General features: G+C 34.2%; 1 protein-coding gene across 2 annotated transcripts in view; it reads left to right on the top strand.

Annotated features, from left to right (window-relative positions):
• The window catches only part of LOC106462247 (NF-X1-type zinc finger protein NFXL1-like), a 47,393-nt gene that overhangs the window by 23,282 nt on the left and 6,689 nt on the right, over positions 1-17,422 (top strand). For both annotated transcript variants that reach the window (XM_013922147.2, XM_022389448.1), the window contains 8 exons: positions 726-841; positions 1,231-1,362; positions 3,882-3,972; positions 7,101-7,221; positions 8,277-8,436; positions 8,866-8,979; positions 15,204-15,335; positions 16,566-16,802. In XM_013922147.2, the coding sequence (XP_013777601.2) occupies positions 726-841; positions 1,231-1,362; positions 3,882-3,972; positions 7,101-7,221; positions 8,277-8,436; positions 8,866-8,979; positions 15,204-15,335; positions 16,566-16,802 (1,103 nt within the window). The remainder of the gene's footprint in view (positions 1-725; positions 842-1,230; positions 1,363-3,881; positions 3,973-7,100; positions 7,222-8,276; positions 8,437-8,865; positions 8,980-15,203; positions 15,336-16,565; positions 16,803-17,422) is intronic.

Here is a 17,422-nt window from a genome sequence, read left to right as displayed (position 1 = left end):
ATCAAAGGTCACCTTTATGTTATTTGATAAGGTAACATGAGTGCACATGAGCCGCATTGTTGTAACTTCTGTATTGTTAGCCAGGCACAGGTGAAAGGTCAATATAACAAAAATAATATATATATATAAATATATAAATGTTATGAGATTTAAGCTTATTTCGTCTAAAACATTTATGTTTTCATGTTATAATTTGTGTTCATTCTAGAATGAAAGAGGTTATAAGCCAGTTAAGGCTTCTTCCACTTTCCATGTTTCAGTATATATATTGAATTTATTTATAGTTTTGAAACCTTTTTTAAATTGTTCAATACATATGACATTTGTGCATTTTAATTCAATAAGTGTACACTGGTCTTTAGAGAAAGTAAAATATGTGCAACATATTTTTACGTTTTACATTACTTAAGTAATTTTAGCTTCAGTTACAAGTTGGAGAACTGATATGAGAGGTGTCAATCCAAGTTCTAACTTCATGTTTGTGAGAATCTGCTATTCATAATTTTGGTCATATAAAATCTAAGTAGAGATATCATTGTGTTTCATTGCGAAACAGATATATAGGTATAAGTAATGTAAGAATTATTTCTGTGATAGTCTAGGAAGCTAAGATACTGGAGTGGTCATACTGAATCACTTTGAATTCTCTTTTAAGAAGAATTTCTCATATACACCCACATATAAGTTATTTTAACTGTGAAAGCAGTAATTTCTTTTGTCTTCAGTGAAGGAACTTCCATGTACAGAAGATGTGCCAGTGTGTGGTGATTCTTGTGAGAAACTCCTGGAATGTGGCATCCATCGATGTACTGAGCGCTGCCACCCTGGGCCCTGTGGGACGGTGAGTTACTGTTTTCATTTGAAGGCTAGTCAAAGTAGTTTGTAAGTTGTAATGAAGTTTATCAATCACATTTCATATAAAACTGAGTATATTACAAGTGCCATTTGTTTTAAAAAACTACTTAAAAATAAAAACATTTAGTTGTATTGGACAAAGCTTAACTTTAGATTATACAAGATCGTACTATATAGTCATTTGATAATATATTATGTAAATTTATTTAAAACATTGAACTTTTTTTACCATTTTGTACACATGTCATTATTTATTATGAACAGGAAAACTTCATCTTTAAGAATGTTTTTTTAATGAAGTTAAATTTTGTCACATGACATAATTTTGTACATGTGTGCTTAACTAAGAATTCTAGTTTTGATTTCAAAATTAAGTGTCGACAAATGCGGGTGAAACGCTGCCGCTGTGGACAGCGAGAAAAGTCTGTGCCGTGCTCCAAAGAATATACATGTGAAACCAAGTGTAAACGATTGAGAGATTGTCGACGACATACATGTAGTAGAAAGGTGAAGTAACAGTTTCAGTAAACTATGTTTTCAAAGTTGACTTTAAAGCTTGCTTAATTCGATTTAGTGACAGCTTTCGGAAAGTAAATCTTTAAACTTTCACACAGAATATACATAAAAAAAAGTACAAAAAATTATTCTTCAGAAAATTGTGGGGTACTTATTTAAGTATTGTTATATTACGTGTTAAATTGTTCATAACTACGTATAGTTACAACACAACTATTTACGTTGAGGTGTGAAAGTAAGGCTGAAGTTGGACTACTGGTATGAATTTCTTTTTATTATCAAGAGAGTGTGAAGAATAAGTAGTGATTTATTATAATCATAACTTCATTAATATTGGCTAACATAATTTCAACGATATAACAGATCATTTGTCACAGGAGAGTGTCATTGTCTGTTTATTGCCCTGTATACTGCTTGACATCACAAACTTCTATTAGCTGTAAACGCCGAGTGTAGAACTGCTGTTAGCATTTGAAAATCAAAGTGCTACACTAAGCTTGAGCTACCATTACATTTGGAGACTTAATAATATCCAAAAACAAAAGAAACAGTAAATGTCACAATGCAGTTCTCCCCTTCTATTTTAGCTAGTTCGATTGTGGTTTTGTGAGTCCATAAATAAATTTAATTTAAATCAAAGCCAAAAAATAATAAACAAATCCTATTTAACTATTAAGTGGATTTGGGTACATTCTTGGTTATGAAAGTTTTAAAAAAGATAAAATAGTTGTTGTAATATGTCACTTTTGAAATATGTGGCCCATATCATGTATCCACTTTGTTATTGATCTCATGTCAATGGCTAGACCAAATTGCACATGTCACAACCTTTTATAGAGTTCTGTTCAAAATTTAATAAAAGCTGTATTATCAATGTATGTTAATAAACTTGGCATCAAAACATAGCTTATAATTTAAATTTTCTTATTACTCAACTTTTAACTTCTTAACTTCAAAAGGAAATATTTAAATAAATTCTCAGTCGTCACTTTGTTGTGTCAAGTGATGCATCTGTGTTCCAAGTTGCCCATTTTGGATTTTCTTTTTATCCTTATATAATTTTATGCATGTATCCAACTAATTAAGAACACATACTATAGTTACTGACAAACCAGAAGAAAAATTTAGAACCTCTGACTACTTGCTTTACTGAGATATACTAAAAATGTCAAACCCACATGACTCACCTCTTCCATATCATTCTGTCTTTTAAAAAATGTCAGTTCTCTCTGATATTGCTATTGGATTATTTATAACAAATAGAAAGAGCAGCTTTTTCTTTGCAAGATTTCTTGTTTATGAAATGAAAGCAGATGTGAAAAGGTTAGTAGGTTAGGCTATTAGAATAAATAATTGTAATATTTGTTAAATTGGTAGTCATTCTAGGAAGAAAAATAGGTGTTTTTGACTTGACTTGACTTCATATTTTTAAATTGTTTTGTTTTACCCTACATTGATGATTTCACTATTGTTAGTGTTAAGATAGAGAAAATAATAGAAAGGATATATAATGTTTTATTATAAAATTTAATATTCATTTATGAGGTTCTAGAGGGTATGCAAATTAAATATTAAAACATGAGAATTACCTTGCACTCTGAGTGACTCAGAAAAGACTTAGGAAATTCACAGACAAATCTTTAATATAAATATGGCCTGGTGGTAAGACCACTCAAACTCTCAATCTGTGGGATAAAATTCTGTCCCTGAACATGCTCATCTATGATGGCGTTATAGAGTGACAATTAATCCCACTATTTACTGGTAAAGAGTAGCTCAAGAGTTGGAGATGTATGTTTTTGAATAGCTGCCTTTCCTTTTGTCTGTTGCTTCAAAAATTAGGGACAGACTGACACAGATAGTCCTGGAGCAGCTTAGTATGATGTTCAAAACAGTATATAAATACTGTATTTAAAAAATCTGATTTTTTTGTACAACAGACTTGCTATGTTTACAGAAAGTTTGCCAAATTTCATAAAGATATATAGTAAATTCAGAATTATAGTAAATGTTACCATGTATGGCTCTACAGATATGTAGTTGGTCCAATGGACCAATGCTATTGACAGAGGGTTAAATGATAAGTTTGTATGCATTTGTTGCCAGCATGGGGTAGTGGTTAGTAATATAGATTTGTTGAAAGGTTGTGGGTTTTTGAGGCTTGCTCGGGACATGTTTTGTCCTTAAGCAAGGCATTTTAGCCCCAAGTATTTCAGTACCTAGTTGTAAAATAGGTATCAGTTGGTAATTGGGAATTAACTTGTGATGGATTGGCATCTTTTCAGTGGAATGTGTCACCATTCTGATCCACATGTTCCCCAAGAAACTGGAGTAATGCATGGCCTCATGTGCCTAGTGAAAGATGAGACAAAAATTAACTTATTTAACTTTTTATCTGTACGTATTTATTTTCCTTTTTATTTCTTAGCACTGTCTTCATAAAACCCCAAAACAATGAAATCAGTTTGAGTCAGACATGTTAATAAAAGGTAACACTTCTTTGTTTTCAGTGTTGTGATGGTCAGTGTCCTTCATGTGAACAACAGTGTAATCGCACTCTTATGTGCAGGAATCATAAGTGTAACAGTCGATGTCATCAAGGTGAGGAGAACACATCATAATTACAGATATAACAATTATTTTATAATATAATCAGACTTGTAATGTATAACAATCACAAGTGTAACAGCTGATGTCATCAAGTTAAGGAGAACACATCATAATTACAGATATAACAATTATTTTATAATATAATCAGACTTGTAATGTATAACAATCACAAGTGTAACAGCTGATGTCATCAAGTTAAGGAGAATACATATTGGTTTCAGATATAACAGCTGTTGTCAAGTCATAAACATTGGTTCTTGTGTATGTATGTATGCTTTTTAATCTTGCTAATTTTCACTCTGAACTCTATAGATAATTTTACAATTATCTTACCTGGCTCTTAATAGTGTTGCTGTTTCTCTTTTACGAAAAAGAAAAAGATGTAATCAAAAAGTTAATAAATAATGTTTGTTTCTTTTCCATACATGTATTGGTTTTATTTATAGGTAGGTATGTAAGATTATTAAATACTTTTGTGTGTGTGTGTGGCAATTCTGATTGTGAACTCTCTTTGCAAGATCGATAATAGTGCTCCAGCTGGCTTAAAATTTGATTTATCTTCTAACAAACTTCCTTAATGTTGGATTGGTTCTTCAGTTATAGGTGTTTAAAAAAATAAGGAAAAGTTTGGATGTACTTCACTTTTTTTTCATGCTTATCTGCATTTCAGAAATTGCTTTCCTCAGTTTTTGTTACAAAGAGGTTTGAAGGTCATTCTACTGTGACCTGTGGTTTAGATGCTGCCTTTATGCTGGTTTTGGTTTCTATATTACATAATAATTTTAAGGTATTTCAAGTGCAGCACTGATTTTACAGCTGATATAATTCCCAATTTTAATGTCAAACAATTTGAGTCTTCAAGATAGATGTATTAAACACTTTTCAAGTATTGACATTTTTTTTTAACTTGTTTTCATACTATTTTAATTTAGCTCTTATCATGTATATTTACAGAGCGTAATGAATTGTGCCTAATAATAATGTGTAATAATTTTAGGGTGTCCTTCATGAATTTCTTTATACCAACATCACATTTTCATGTCTTGAGCAAATGACTATAATCAATACATCCAATGTACTGCCTTTGACTGCTTTGTAGTTTCATTTTATCTCTTTTAGTTATTCTTATTTAAGACAAGTAGGTCTTCAAAGTGTTGCTTCTCTTTCAGGACTTAAGGAATTTTTAGTTCAGTAGTTGGCACAGTAATACACTTGTCTTTGAAATAAATCACACTGCTTAACAATAGCACACTGAATAATGCATACCTTTATAAAGATATATGAACTTGTATTCTTTGTAATATTTTTCTAAGGGTAAAGTTTCCTTTTTCCTACCTTGTGGTTAATACTGTTATTAACGTTAGCTCCTAATAGAGAGAGAGAGAGAGACATTTCTTATGTTTTGATTCATGTTTCTGTCATATTTTTGAAAAAGTTATACCTCCTGATAGACCTGTCAATGAGCCTTTCAGGTTTGTATATAGCTCCATATTATTTATAGTTTATGCTAGTGTTAGGCTTATCTTGGGAAATGGTAATAACTTATACCAGTGTTAGGCTTATCTTGGGAAGTGGTGATAACTTATACTAGTGTCAGGTTTATCTTGGAAATTGGTGATAACTTATACTAGTGTCAGGCTTATCTTGGGAATTAGTGATAACTTATGCTAGTATAAGGCTTATTTTGGAAATAAATGATAACTTATGCTAGTATAAGACTTACCTTGGAAATTAATGATAACTTATGCTAGTTTAAGGCTTATCTTGGAAATCAATGATAACTTATGTTAGTTTAAGGCTTACCTTGGGAATCAGTGATAACTTATGCTAGTTTAAGGCTTATCTTGGAAATCAATGATAACTTATGTTAGTTTAAGGCTTACCTTGGGAATCAGTGATAACTTATGCTAGTTTAAGGCTTACCTTGGGAATCAGTGCTAACTTATGCTAGTATAAGGCTTACCTTGGGAATCAGTGATAACTTATGCTAGTATAAGGCTTACCTTGGGAATCAATGATATAAATCTTCAGATTGGTGGTTAGTGTGTGTGTGTGTGTGTGTGTTTATGTCTGCTTCTTAGCCTTTTTTATGTAGCTTCAGTTTTTTCTTTGTAAATTTGCACTATTAAAAGTATGTGAATGCATTGTTAACATATTAATGTTATTTGTATTCACATTAAAGCCATGTTTGTTAGAAGCAGACAACTGGAGTGTTTGTGTTTTGTAAGTAATGACCTACTCCATTTTCCAGTATAGTTCTTGATTGTGTTTACTATGATTATAATGTTTTTAATACTTTTTAGGTTAATTTTTAAAATTATGAAGATTTTTTATTTGCATTGTCAACTAGTATAGGACTAATGTAAAACTTCTAAGCTAGCTGAATATCATAAGTTATTACTGAGGCTGAAAATATTGTTAACAGTGAGGGTACTTGACTGATGATTCAGTGGATTTTATTCAGAATAGGCTTTCGTTTTCTGGTGTTTTGATTTATGATGTTAAGAACTTCTTTACAGTTTTTTTATGTAAATAAATTTATGTCATGTAATTAATTTTTAATCTACTCTGGTTCAGATCTTTATAGTTACTTAATTTTGAACAGAAGTTCGTATTGATGACATTATATGATTTGGAACACCTTATAGTATCAGATACATTATTGTGAAGAGAGGCTGAAATGAGCTTTTACATCTTTTAAAGTCTTTTCTTTCAAACAACAGAAGTTATTGATATCATTATCAGCATTGTATAAAATAAACATTAAGCTAAAATTATTTTATAAACTTTTGTATCTTATTTTATATAAAAACATTTTATGTGCAAATTTATAAAAAAATGTAAAGGTTTTTTTTTCTAATCGTTTTGAATATTTTTTTGTAGAGATGTAAATCTCCAGTCAACTTTATATTTTATTTTATCATATTGAAATCTAAGTAATCATATTTTCATATAAATAGTACTAAAAACTGTATATTTGCTGATCGTTAAAAACTTTGTCTTTGTTATAATGGATGAATCAATTTTCTTTGAAAGGGTTTATGAGTAAACATTGCAGTGAGGGATATTTCTGTTGAATACATATGTATATATATATATCTATGCATATTTTTTTACAGGACCCTGTTATCCATGTCGAGTGATGGTAGATATTACATGTAGCTGTGGAAAGACCAAGAAAACTGTTCCTTGTGGAAGAGAAAAAGCTACTAAACCTCCAAGATGCCGAAAACCATGCTGGTATTAAATACACCGATTGTAGTTGTTATCCAAACTTAGAGAGAAAATTAACATATGTCCTTAATATAATTTTAAAGTAGCTTAATTTGAATGAGCATTTTTCATATAGGTGACCCCCTTTTTCTTGCTATCTTTCTTTATATATAATTTTTCTGATTAACCCTTCACATTGAGTCTTGGTTCTTTTGTTTGTGTCATGATATTTTACAGTGCTACATCCAAATTTGTTTAACCAAATTTATCATTAATGTATGTTAATAAACTTGATGTAAAAATGTTGTTTATAATTCTAATTTGTATATTATTAAAGTTTTACTTCTTAATTTCAAAAAGAACTATTTAAAATATACTCAATGTCATGTGATACATCTGAGCTTCAATTTCTGACATCAAAAATAGGCTGCTGCAGTTTCCAATCAATTAGAAACAATATCAATAAATGTGATATCAATAAATTTATCAAACCCACCAAAAAAGCCACTTCGAGATTATTGAGATTATTTTTTGCTAATCAACTTTACATGGCAGATAAACATGTTTATAACCAATAGAAAGAGCAGATTCTTCTACATGTAGATCTTGCATTTTTATTTTTGAGACATTCTGTTCTAGTGACTGATATTTTTTTGTGTGCCTAAAAATGTATATTTCGGAGCTGCATGAATTCATATTTTGGGCACTCAAATTTGTAGGACTAAATGAGGTTTGTGGAAGAATGTCTACTGAAATGTAAACTACCTTGAGTATGCAGCGAGTTCTACAAATCATTGTTTTTTTTTGTATATTTACAAAAAAAAAGTAACTAAAATGTAAACATTATAAAGTTTTTCTGAAAAAAATCTTGATATTCATTTAGGAGACTCTAGAGTTTATACAAATGAAATAAAAAACAAAGTATTTTTATTCTTTAATAGCTTGAAACCACCTTTCACTTAGACTGAGTCAGTAAGAAATTCATGATCAATTTTAAAGAAAGAAGAAAAGCTCATAATATTTATTTTCTCTGAGAATCTCAAGTTATTATCTTTTAAAAGCTGTTATAATTTCTGTCTCAGCATTCCACCAGCCTGTCAACATCCTAGTCGTGACCCTCACCGCTGTCACTTTGGTAACTGTCCACCTTGTTCTCAGATTTGTAATGAAAAGCTTGACTGTGGACACATCTGTCCTGCTGTTTGTCATGTAGCTGTTCTTACCAAGATTGAACCTCCAAAGGTATACAATTACATGTTTTTGAATCCTCAGATATGAGGTATTTATTAAACAGTTTGTTTCTTCTGTTTTTTAATTTGTATCAAATAATAGCAAGTAAGCTAATACACTTCAATCGTTATCTGTTATCATGCCAAGCTTTCTTAACTTTATCATGTGTATCTCATTAAATGCTGCATAAGGTGATGGGACTAGGATGTGTCTCTATGTGTTTTGATTAATAAATTACAAATCAAGCTTGGTATATATTCTTTCCTCAAGATGTGTATGTGTTGATATATATGATATACCACTATTTTGTAAACATAGTTAAAAATACATCTCTATATTTTCTTGTAGTCCTAAGTTGTTTTTATTTAGAGGTAAATCTAAGTTGTTTTCTTACATTATGTTAAATTTTAATTGCATATTTTTTAACATTTCAAATTCTAGATTAAACGTGCTGGACCATGGGAAGTGGTGCCCCCTCCTCGTATAGAAATGCTGGATTATCCTTGTCCTCCTTGTCAAGTTCCAGTACCTGTTACCTGTTATGGAAAACATGAGGTATCATCATTTTTTAAGAATTATACTTTAAATAAGGGGAAAAATTCTGAATAATTCACAATTTTTTTTCCCTATATTATATTTTTATTAGATCCCTTACATTTCAAAACGGTCCTACCTCCCTCACCCAAAACTATCTCAATCCTGGACTGTCCTCTAAGCATTGTTCTAATTTCTCGCTAACAGCACACCAGTCTTTTATACCCCATCAGTTTCATCCCATTTCAGAACACGTGACTACCCTCCACCAATCATACTGCATCATTTATATTAGCGCAGCTAGTTTCATGTACTATTCTAGAACAACCCACACTTTCTCAGTTGGCATTATATTGTGTAGTCGTGTGTTTTAACTGACTCTCCATGTGACTACAAAATTTTGTTTATGCTTGATCATAAATTTATATAAGTTTCAACTTCTTGTGTTTGATTTTCATTGTTTGTACTCATTTGCCTTATAAATATTTCTGTTTTCCAAATTCTAATTTGTTTATATGATGTTTATATGATGGATGATGAAATTCTCATGACAGCCAACAATGTGTGCTGGGAAAGTACAGAGTTTAGTTCGTGGGGAGTCCGTTTTATAATTCTTTTACCATCTAAGTTACTTTAGTATAAAATTTGCATTTAGAGTTTGATTATTACTTTGTTTTGTTTAATTTTAGGTATACCTACGGGTTTTACATGATAGTTACTATTTGAGTAATTGTAACTTCATTTATGGGTATGTTGGTTCGTTATTTATACTTCCTTTCACTGTTTATGTTAGTTAGTTTGTAAGTTCCTTTTTCTATACTACTAGTCACATCTAATTGGGGATTAAATTTGAGTTGGATTTCGTTATTGTTAACTGGATGTCTTTTCATTCTTATGTTCCTTGGAGTAGGTTTTACTTTTGTTTTCTTTGTCTTATCAATTCTTTGAGTGGACTTATAGGTTTGATATGTATGTGTCTTTTATCTTCTAAGTTCCTTTAGTGGTTTTGTACTTTAGGCTTATTGTTTTATGTTTTAGGTCGATTTTCATAGTTTTCCAAGTTTGTTATTTTTTATATACTTTGTAGACTCTACAAGTTTTTAGGTTTTGTTAGTTCATTAGTAATGAGTACTTTCTCTAAGTATGTTTAGCTTATGTGTCTTTCTGGCTACACTTCATGACAGTTCCGTGGATTCTATGGGTCCTGTCTGAAGGTTTCTGTCTTCAGTTCCATTCTCTCCCCCCATCCACTTCCCAGAGCTCCTTCTCTTCTCCTCGGGATTGTACCTTTTCCTCTCGTCTCATTTTGTCCCTCTAAAGACTGGAGATTGGAGACCCATCATAGACCTGTCCTAATTGAACTCTTATCTGGAGCCACCTTGCATCTCCATGGAGTCCTACCTCTTACTTTAGGGTTTTTTTTCCTTAGGACTCTGGATGACCAAATCATCATGACAGATGCCTATCTTCATATTCCAACTGCTCCAGTGTCACATTGTTTTCTTCAGTTTGTCCACAAGGGTCTTGCCATTCGGTCTATCTTCAGCTTCGAGTGTTTTGTTGATGTACCTTCTATTCCCATCATTTTCACTCATTGGATCTTCTAACTCTCCTTTTCATGAATGATTGGCTCCTGTTCATCTCTTCCCATGCCCCGTTGGTCAATCATGCCTGCTTACTTCTTTGGGAAGCTAATCAGGTAGGGTTTTTCTGATCCAGTTGGAGAAGTCCATTCTTAACTCCACTCAATTATTATTCCATTGGGTTTTTTTTCTTCACTTACCATCTTCATCGAGCCAACCTTCTCCACTTCAGCTCAGGATTATGGAACGGGCAGTCTCAATGGCCCTACCCTCTCCTTTTCTCATTGTATGAGGGTTCTTTCAGTTTTGGGGATCTGGGCTTCCTTGGCAGCTCTCATTCCCTTGGGTCGAGCTCACATGAATTCCCTTCAGTGGATGTTTCTTGACCAATGAAACTTCTCCCACAATCCCTTGGGAACATCCCATTACCCTTTCCCCCTGGAATCAGGGCCGACCTTGCTTGGTGGCTTGACAGGGAACTGACCACAGTGGGGGTTCCCATTTCTCCACCTTGTCTGAAGTATCATACTGAAGTTTTCTTATTGGGTTGGGGGGCTTTTCTGACATCCCAAGAGATTTCTGGTCGATGGTTTGTTGAGGAGGCTACTCTCTGTTTTCAACATCCTGGAACTTTTTCCAGTTCGTAGGGCTCTGTATCATTTCCTCCCACTCCTGAAGGGGTGGGTTGTTATGATTCATTCAAACTATTCCACTGTCATTATCTATATCACCAAATCTAGATCTCTGTGTTTTCAGACTCTGGATCTTCTTTACTGGGCCCACGACCACTACATAGTGATCTTGGCATGCCACATTCCCAGCATTATGAATATGGTGGCTGAACGATTATCTTTTCTTCCATGGATATTTCAGTGAGTGTGTTCTCAACTGGGAACACAACATACAGATGTGTTTGCCACTGGAATATCAAAATGTCTACTCTAGGAGTAGATGCATTCAGTCAGGATTGGAGGGGTCTTCAACCATTTGCCTGCCCTCCAATAAGCCTCCTCTTCAGAGTCATTTCCCGTCTCCAGACCACTCCTTGTTGTGTCCTACATGTTGTTCCATATTGGCCTGCTTGGTGTAGTACCCTCTGCTCTGGTCATTACTGGAACGTCATCCACTGCCCTTATCTCTGTCCCAATCTTTTCTCTGACAATCGGGATCAGACATATTTCATTCCGATGTCAGCAAACTCCATCTTTATGTGTGTCTTTTGTTCTGTCCCTTGCCTAAGCTCAGGGACTCACTCCTCATGTAGTGTCTTTCCTTTCCTGTTCAATCGACCTTCCCACTTGTCTGTGTTCCAGAGGCAGTGGTCTACCTTCAGACCTTGGTCCATTCGCCATGGCTTCTGCATCTCCCATCCTTCAGTACTTCATTTTTTGCAATTGTTTTTTGTTCAGGATTAGTCCATGTCAACTGTTTCTAATTATCAGGCTGTCCTGTTGAACACCTTCTGATTTTTCCATTTCCAGAAAGCTTTCTCCTACCTTATTATTTCCTTCCTTTTTCATTCCTTTCATCGTGTCCGTCCTCCTCATTTTGTTTTGTCATATTGTATTTCAGTTTTGTCCATCATGCCCTGCCCAGTTTTCCATGTGAACCTATTATTATGTGTTCCTTGTACCATCTTTCCCTTAAGTCCTTTTCCTCCTCCTTGCTTGTGGTTGTCGTGGTTCTGACATTTATGGCATGGATGTTTCCCACATCATTTCCCATTGCTCTTATGTTATCCTCTATCTTGACTGGGTTTTCCTTCCCTAGACATCTGCTGCCCAAGTAGGTGGTATGTCCTTCTCTCGCATTTCCTTACTTTCTCTTTCCTACTTGTACTCCTGGATACTTCTTTGTCTGGTTCATTCTCTGATATGTTATGTGGCTCATACTTCCTTCTTTCATGTTATTGTTCCCATTTATTTGTTCCAAGGATTCCCTCTGTGTCCTGTAATCTGTCTCCTATTACATTCGCTGGTTGGGTTCATCAACTCATATAGCTGGTATATTCTGACTTGCCCATGGAAGGTTGCTACCTGCATAGTGTTTCTTTGCACCCAATTTGTTCAGGCTGGGATGTGGACAACTCCCAGCACATTACCTGCACAACCTAGCTGTGTCTTCCTCAAGCAGGTATTATCTTCCTCCTGTGGCAATTCTACACAGGTGTTTGCCTTTGACTGGGGTAAGTCAACATATTACTTTTCCTATATATTTTTAGTTTATACATATCGTATTTCAGGATCTCACCTGGTGGTGGGTGTTGCCTGGTCAGGTATGCTTCATATTATATTTGCACTAGATATGAATAATTCTATAATGCTCACTATTGAGATGGAGTGTTTCTGTAAGACCACCAACAGCTTGTCCAGTGGTATGTGTATCTATATTTTTTTTGTTAAAAGTTGCTAGTTTCATTTATAAAGGACCTTCACTCATGGACCTCATGAGTAAAGCAGATGGGGATTTCTGCCCATCCCTACTGACCTGTGATTCCTACAATCGGAGTCTATCTGCTTCTCAAAATAGGAAATTGCAGACATTCATTGCACTGTCTCCGGTGTGTCATTCCTCTGGACTTCCCAACGTGTATTTCCCCCCCCCTTCTTTTCTGCTGGAGGTAGGTAGTCCTTACCACTTGTGATTCCCAGTCACTGGAGTGGTGGACCGTGGAGGTTTCCTCCTGAGTGGGTTTTGTAAAACAAAATAAAGCTTTCTAGCCCATGTGTAACCACTCAGTGAGAAGAGGGCTATAGTTGTTATAATCATTACAGTATTGAAGAATGAATTATACAATAATATTCAGTATTCAAGGTGCTTGCCCAGGTAGACTGCACTTGTTGATAAAAGATTTCTTATGCAAGATGCTTCCACTGGCTGTTTTCTGCCCGGGTGGACTGCACTTGTTGATCAAAAATTTTTTATGCAAGCCGCTTCACTGGCTGTTTTTTGCCCGGATGAACCTTACTTGGCATAATCCGATGTTACCTGAGACGCATCTCCTGGATGTTTTTTGCCCGTGCGGATTACACTTGGCTTAATTCTATATATCCAAGGTGCTTCACCCTGGGTGTTTCCCGAGGGAACCACATTTGTTGATTTCTGTATCTTATGCAAGTTGCTTCCATTGGATCTTTTTTGCCCAGATGGACTTCACTTGGATGTTTATGCCTAGGCAGACCACACTTGGGGAAAATAATAAGGCACTTCCTATGGATGTTTTTTGTCTGAGCAGACCACACTTGGCCTATTCATATACAGTCCTAGCCACGTATAGTTATGTCGTTTTTCTTTAGCACAATATTATGGCTATCACTATGTCCGGTACTACGGCCTGCTACATATGTCAGTGAAGTATGACATTGGGCTGGTTATGAAAACCCTTATGATCACACTCATACCTGGATTTTTTTTCTTCTCATAATCCTACATATCCAGGGTGCTTCCCCTGGATGTTTTTGCTCGGGAGGACCACACTTGACATACTCTGATGAAACCCAAGGCACTGCCCTTGACACCTACTTATATGGGCTCATTGTTGCTTCCACACTATTCTTTCCATGTTTCAAGTCATGATTATACAGCACTTTCCCACTGATTCGGTGCTGTATGTCTCTTTCCCGAATACATTGGTGCCTGCCAATTGAGTTCCGCCCTCTTTTTGTTCGTGTGCTAATTACTGCACAAAGAGCATGCCTGTTCTGGAAGTAGTGCTATATCCCACAGGTGTGCTTTTTTTTCATGTTCTTGCACATCGTTCTTTTAGTACAGTCGCTTTCCGCTTGATTGGATATTGATGCGCCTTCACTGGCCCTTCCACCTTTGCAATGTGGTCTTCTAGCTTTGGGTTAGAGGAGGTAAGACTGATTCAGAAGTTAACATTTTCTTACACTGAAAATGTATTTCAGATAGGTACTTACCTTTCCTACCCTTCCTCCCCACTTATATGCCGGTGTTTCAGGTTTGTACCTGATAATTCTCAAAGGTGAAAATTGTTCTAGAATAGTAGAGGGAGCTAGTTGTGATAGTATAGATGGTGCAGTATGATTGGTCACGTGAATAGCACATGTTCTGAAATGGTGTGAAACTGATTGGGTATATGAAAGACTGGTGTGCTGTTAGCAAACAATTTTAGCCATGCTTAGAATGCAGTCCAGGATCGAGATAGCTTTGTGTGAGTAGAGGTAAGTACCTATCAAATACATTTTCACTCTATGAAAATGTTAACTTTTATTGGTTATTATGGTACTGTTCCAATAAAACATTTCATTTGAGGGACAGAATGGACAAAAAGTTTTCATAAGTTTGTATTAATGCCTTAAAGAAAAGAGCACAATTATCCAAATCTTCTTTATCTCTCTTTATGTTGATTTATATCTAATACTTTGTCAGTTATTGATCTTGAAATGTTCATTTAAACCTTAGTAGACATCAGTTTATGTTAAGAAGTTCTATTGCATATATCCATTGATAAATTTTTATCATCACATATAACTTTTTTATGAACTTTGAAACTAAACATTTCTCGGTAAAGGATCTAAAAGTGTATGTTGTTTTATAGAGTGGAAGTGTTTTGTAACGTATCAGCATAAACTGTTGAGCAGCAAGAGAGTGAGCAAAAATCTCTTGTACGTCTAAAATTAAACTGTCTTTTTACTTCAGACACCAAATTTTCCCTGTTCAGAGGCAAGGCCATGGTCATGCGGGAAATCTTGTGGGCGTCTTTTGGGTTGTGGTAATCACTCGTGCTCTCTGGAATGTCATACAGTAGTCAATGCATCTACAGAGCTTCAGGTATAGTGTGTTTTAGATTTTTTTTCCCCTAGGGAAGAACAGTGTACTTTGATGATTATTTTAGTTATATAATAAATTTGATATTATACATTGTATTCTGATTACCAACTGAAGATATTTTTGTGAAAGGTAATGTTGCTGTTTTTACTTTTGATTGTTAAATGTACAAAATAAAGTTCAAAATACAAAGAACAGACAATCAAAATAGCTTTCAAAAGATGGATGTAAAACTGTGACAAGTAAAGATTGTATCAATAAAGTCTAGAATACCAAGCATACAAATATTGTTCAGTTTCATTTTTTAGCTTTTCTATGTTATAATTAGCTTAAAAAGCATCCATGCCATATTTTTTATTTGTATGTGTTGAACAGCTGATAGCTATGAAGAGGCTTTGTGTCTAGAGCTTGTAGGCTCATAGATAACAAGATACAAATGTTTTTGTCATTCCTCTGCCATTGAACAAACTACTGTTAATTGTTGTTAAGGGATTTGAATTTGGAATAATCTGTAAAGAGCACTTTCCCCAGCTTTACTCATCCCATTGTTTGAAGTCTGATATCCATTTCTTACTTTTGGTTTGGTTTTCTCTCCTAAGCAGTGGTTTATGAGTATCTACTGAGACTACTTTATGCTAATGTGTATCTTACTGTTCTGGAGGTAATATTCAAACCTGTAATTACTGCTACATCATCAGCAAAAGTGACCTAGCTATAACTACTGTAAAGAACATTACATTAAGGAGTGTTAAATCTTATCCTGCTTTTTAGCTACAGTATACTGTCTATTAAGTGGGAGACTTAGACTTGCAATCAAATAAAGAGAATATTTCCTAGTAGTTATTGTGTTTTATTCATGCTGGTTCTGTGTGTTAAGTCACTTGTGCTTTGTGATAGCTAATTATCATTTCGTTTATAAATTAACAAAATATATAATATTATACAGTTTTGGTTGTTTCTGTTTTAGATCAGTGTTTTAACTTTCAGTCGTAGAATATGCAGAATACAAATAAAAAAAGAAATATTAATAAAATTTAGATAAATAAAGATTGAATAAACAAATCCAGAATACTGTTAAGTGTAGTTACAGTAGCATATTTTTTATGTAGAAGATTTCACACAGGCTAAAAAAAGTGACATTTACATGTTAGGAACTTATTGCAGCTCAGATTATACAGTTTTCCTAAAAGACTGGTTATTGAGTCAATAATGATAAAGTTTATTGTAATGCAGGCTGGAGAAACTTGTCAGCCTTGTGAAGAATCCTGTAGTAAACCACGACCAGCAGGTTGCACTCATTTCTGTCTACTTCCTTGCCACCCTGATCCCTGTCCACCCTGCCAGCAAAGATATCGTAAAAAGTGTCACTGCCAGCTCAATACAGTCTACATTCCATGTCATCAGTGGACATCTTCGACAGCAGGAGAGAAAGAGAAAATGCTGTCGTGTCAAAATAAATGTCCTAAAATGGTAAGAATTATAATCTTGAAAAAAAAAAATTCAAACTGTCAAAAGACAAGATGCCTGTAATAAAACTTAAAGCAACCTTTCTGCAATAACAGCTGTAGCCCTTCTTAACCTTATGGTTATGGAGTTGAACCCATTTGGCTACTTCTTATATGGAGAATGATACACAGTTCAACAATACTTACAACAACTCTGAGCTTTCTTAATATATCTTCACAACAATTGGTAAGATTTTGTTAAAGATTAGAAGTATTTTGTACACAATAAATGAGATTGTTTTAATTAAGAATTTTAGTTAAAGATTTGTTATTTTTGTATCGTACTCTGAATATTTCAAGTATTATGAACAATGTATTGTGCAGTGAAATGTTTAAAATTAAAAATAGAAAAATGTACATACTGTTACAACAGCGGAAGTCACGCGATGCTGGGAGCATGCGCGCTGGAGTTTTAGAAGGATCATGACTTAGCGGGCAACCTCACAAATGTCCCAGCATTTGCTAGATGCCCTCTTCTTTAGTACATAAGCCGGAGATAGATTGAAGAGAGATAATTGAGATAATCGAGTCAAGCGAGCAGTAGGCACCATAAGTAAGTGTGTGATTGCTGTGAATTATAGCGAG

Source organism: Limulus polyphemus, unplaced genomic scaffold (assembly GCF_000517525.1).
Source record: "Limulus polyphemus unplaced genomic scaffold, Limulus_polyphemus-2.1.2 Scaffold1125, whole genome shotgun sequence".
Classification (NCBI taxonomy): Eukaryota; Metazoa; Arthropoda; class Merostomata; order Xiphosura; family Limulidae; genus Limulus; species Limulus polyphemus.
This window is presented reverse-complemented; position numbering and strand designations above follow the sequence as displayed.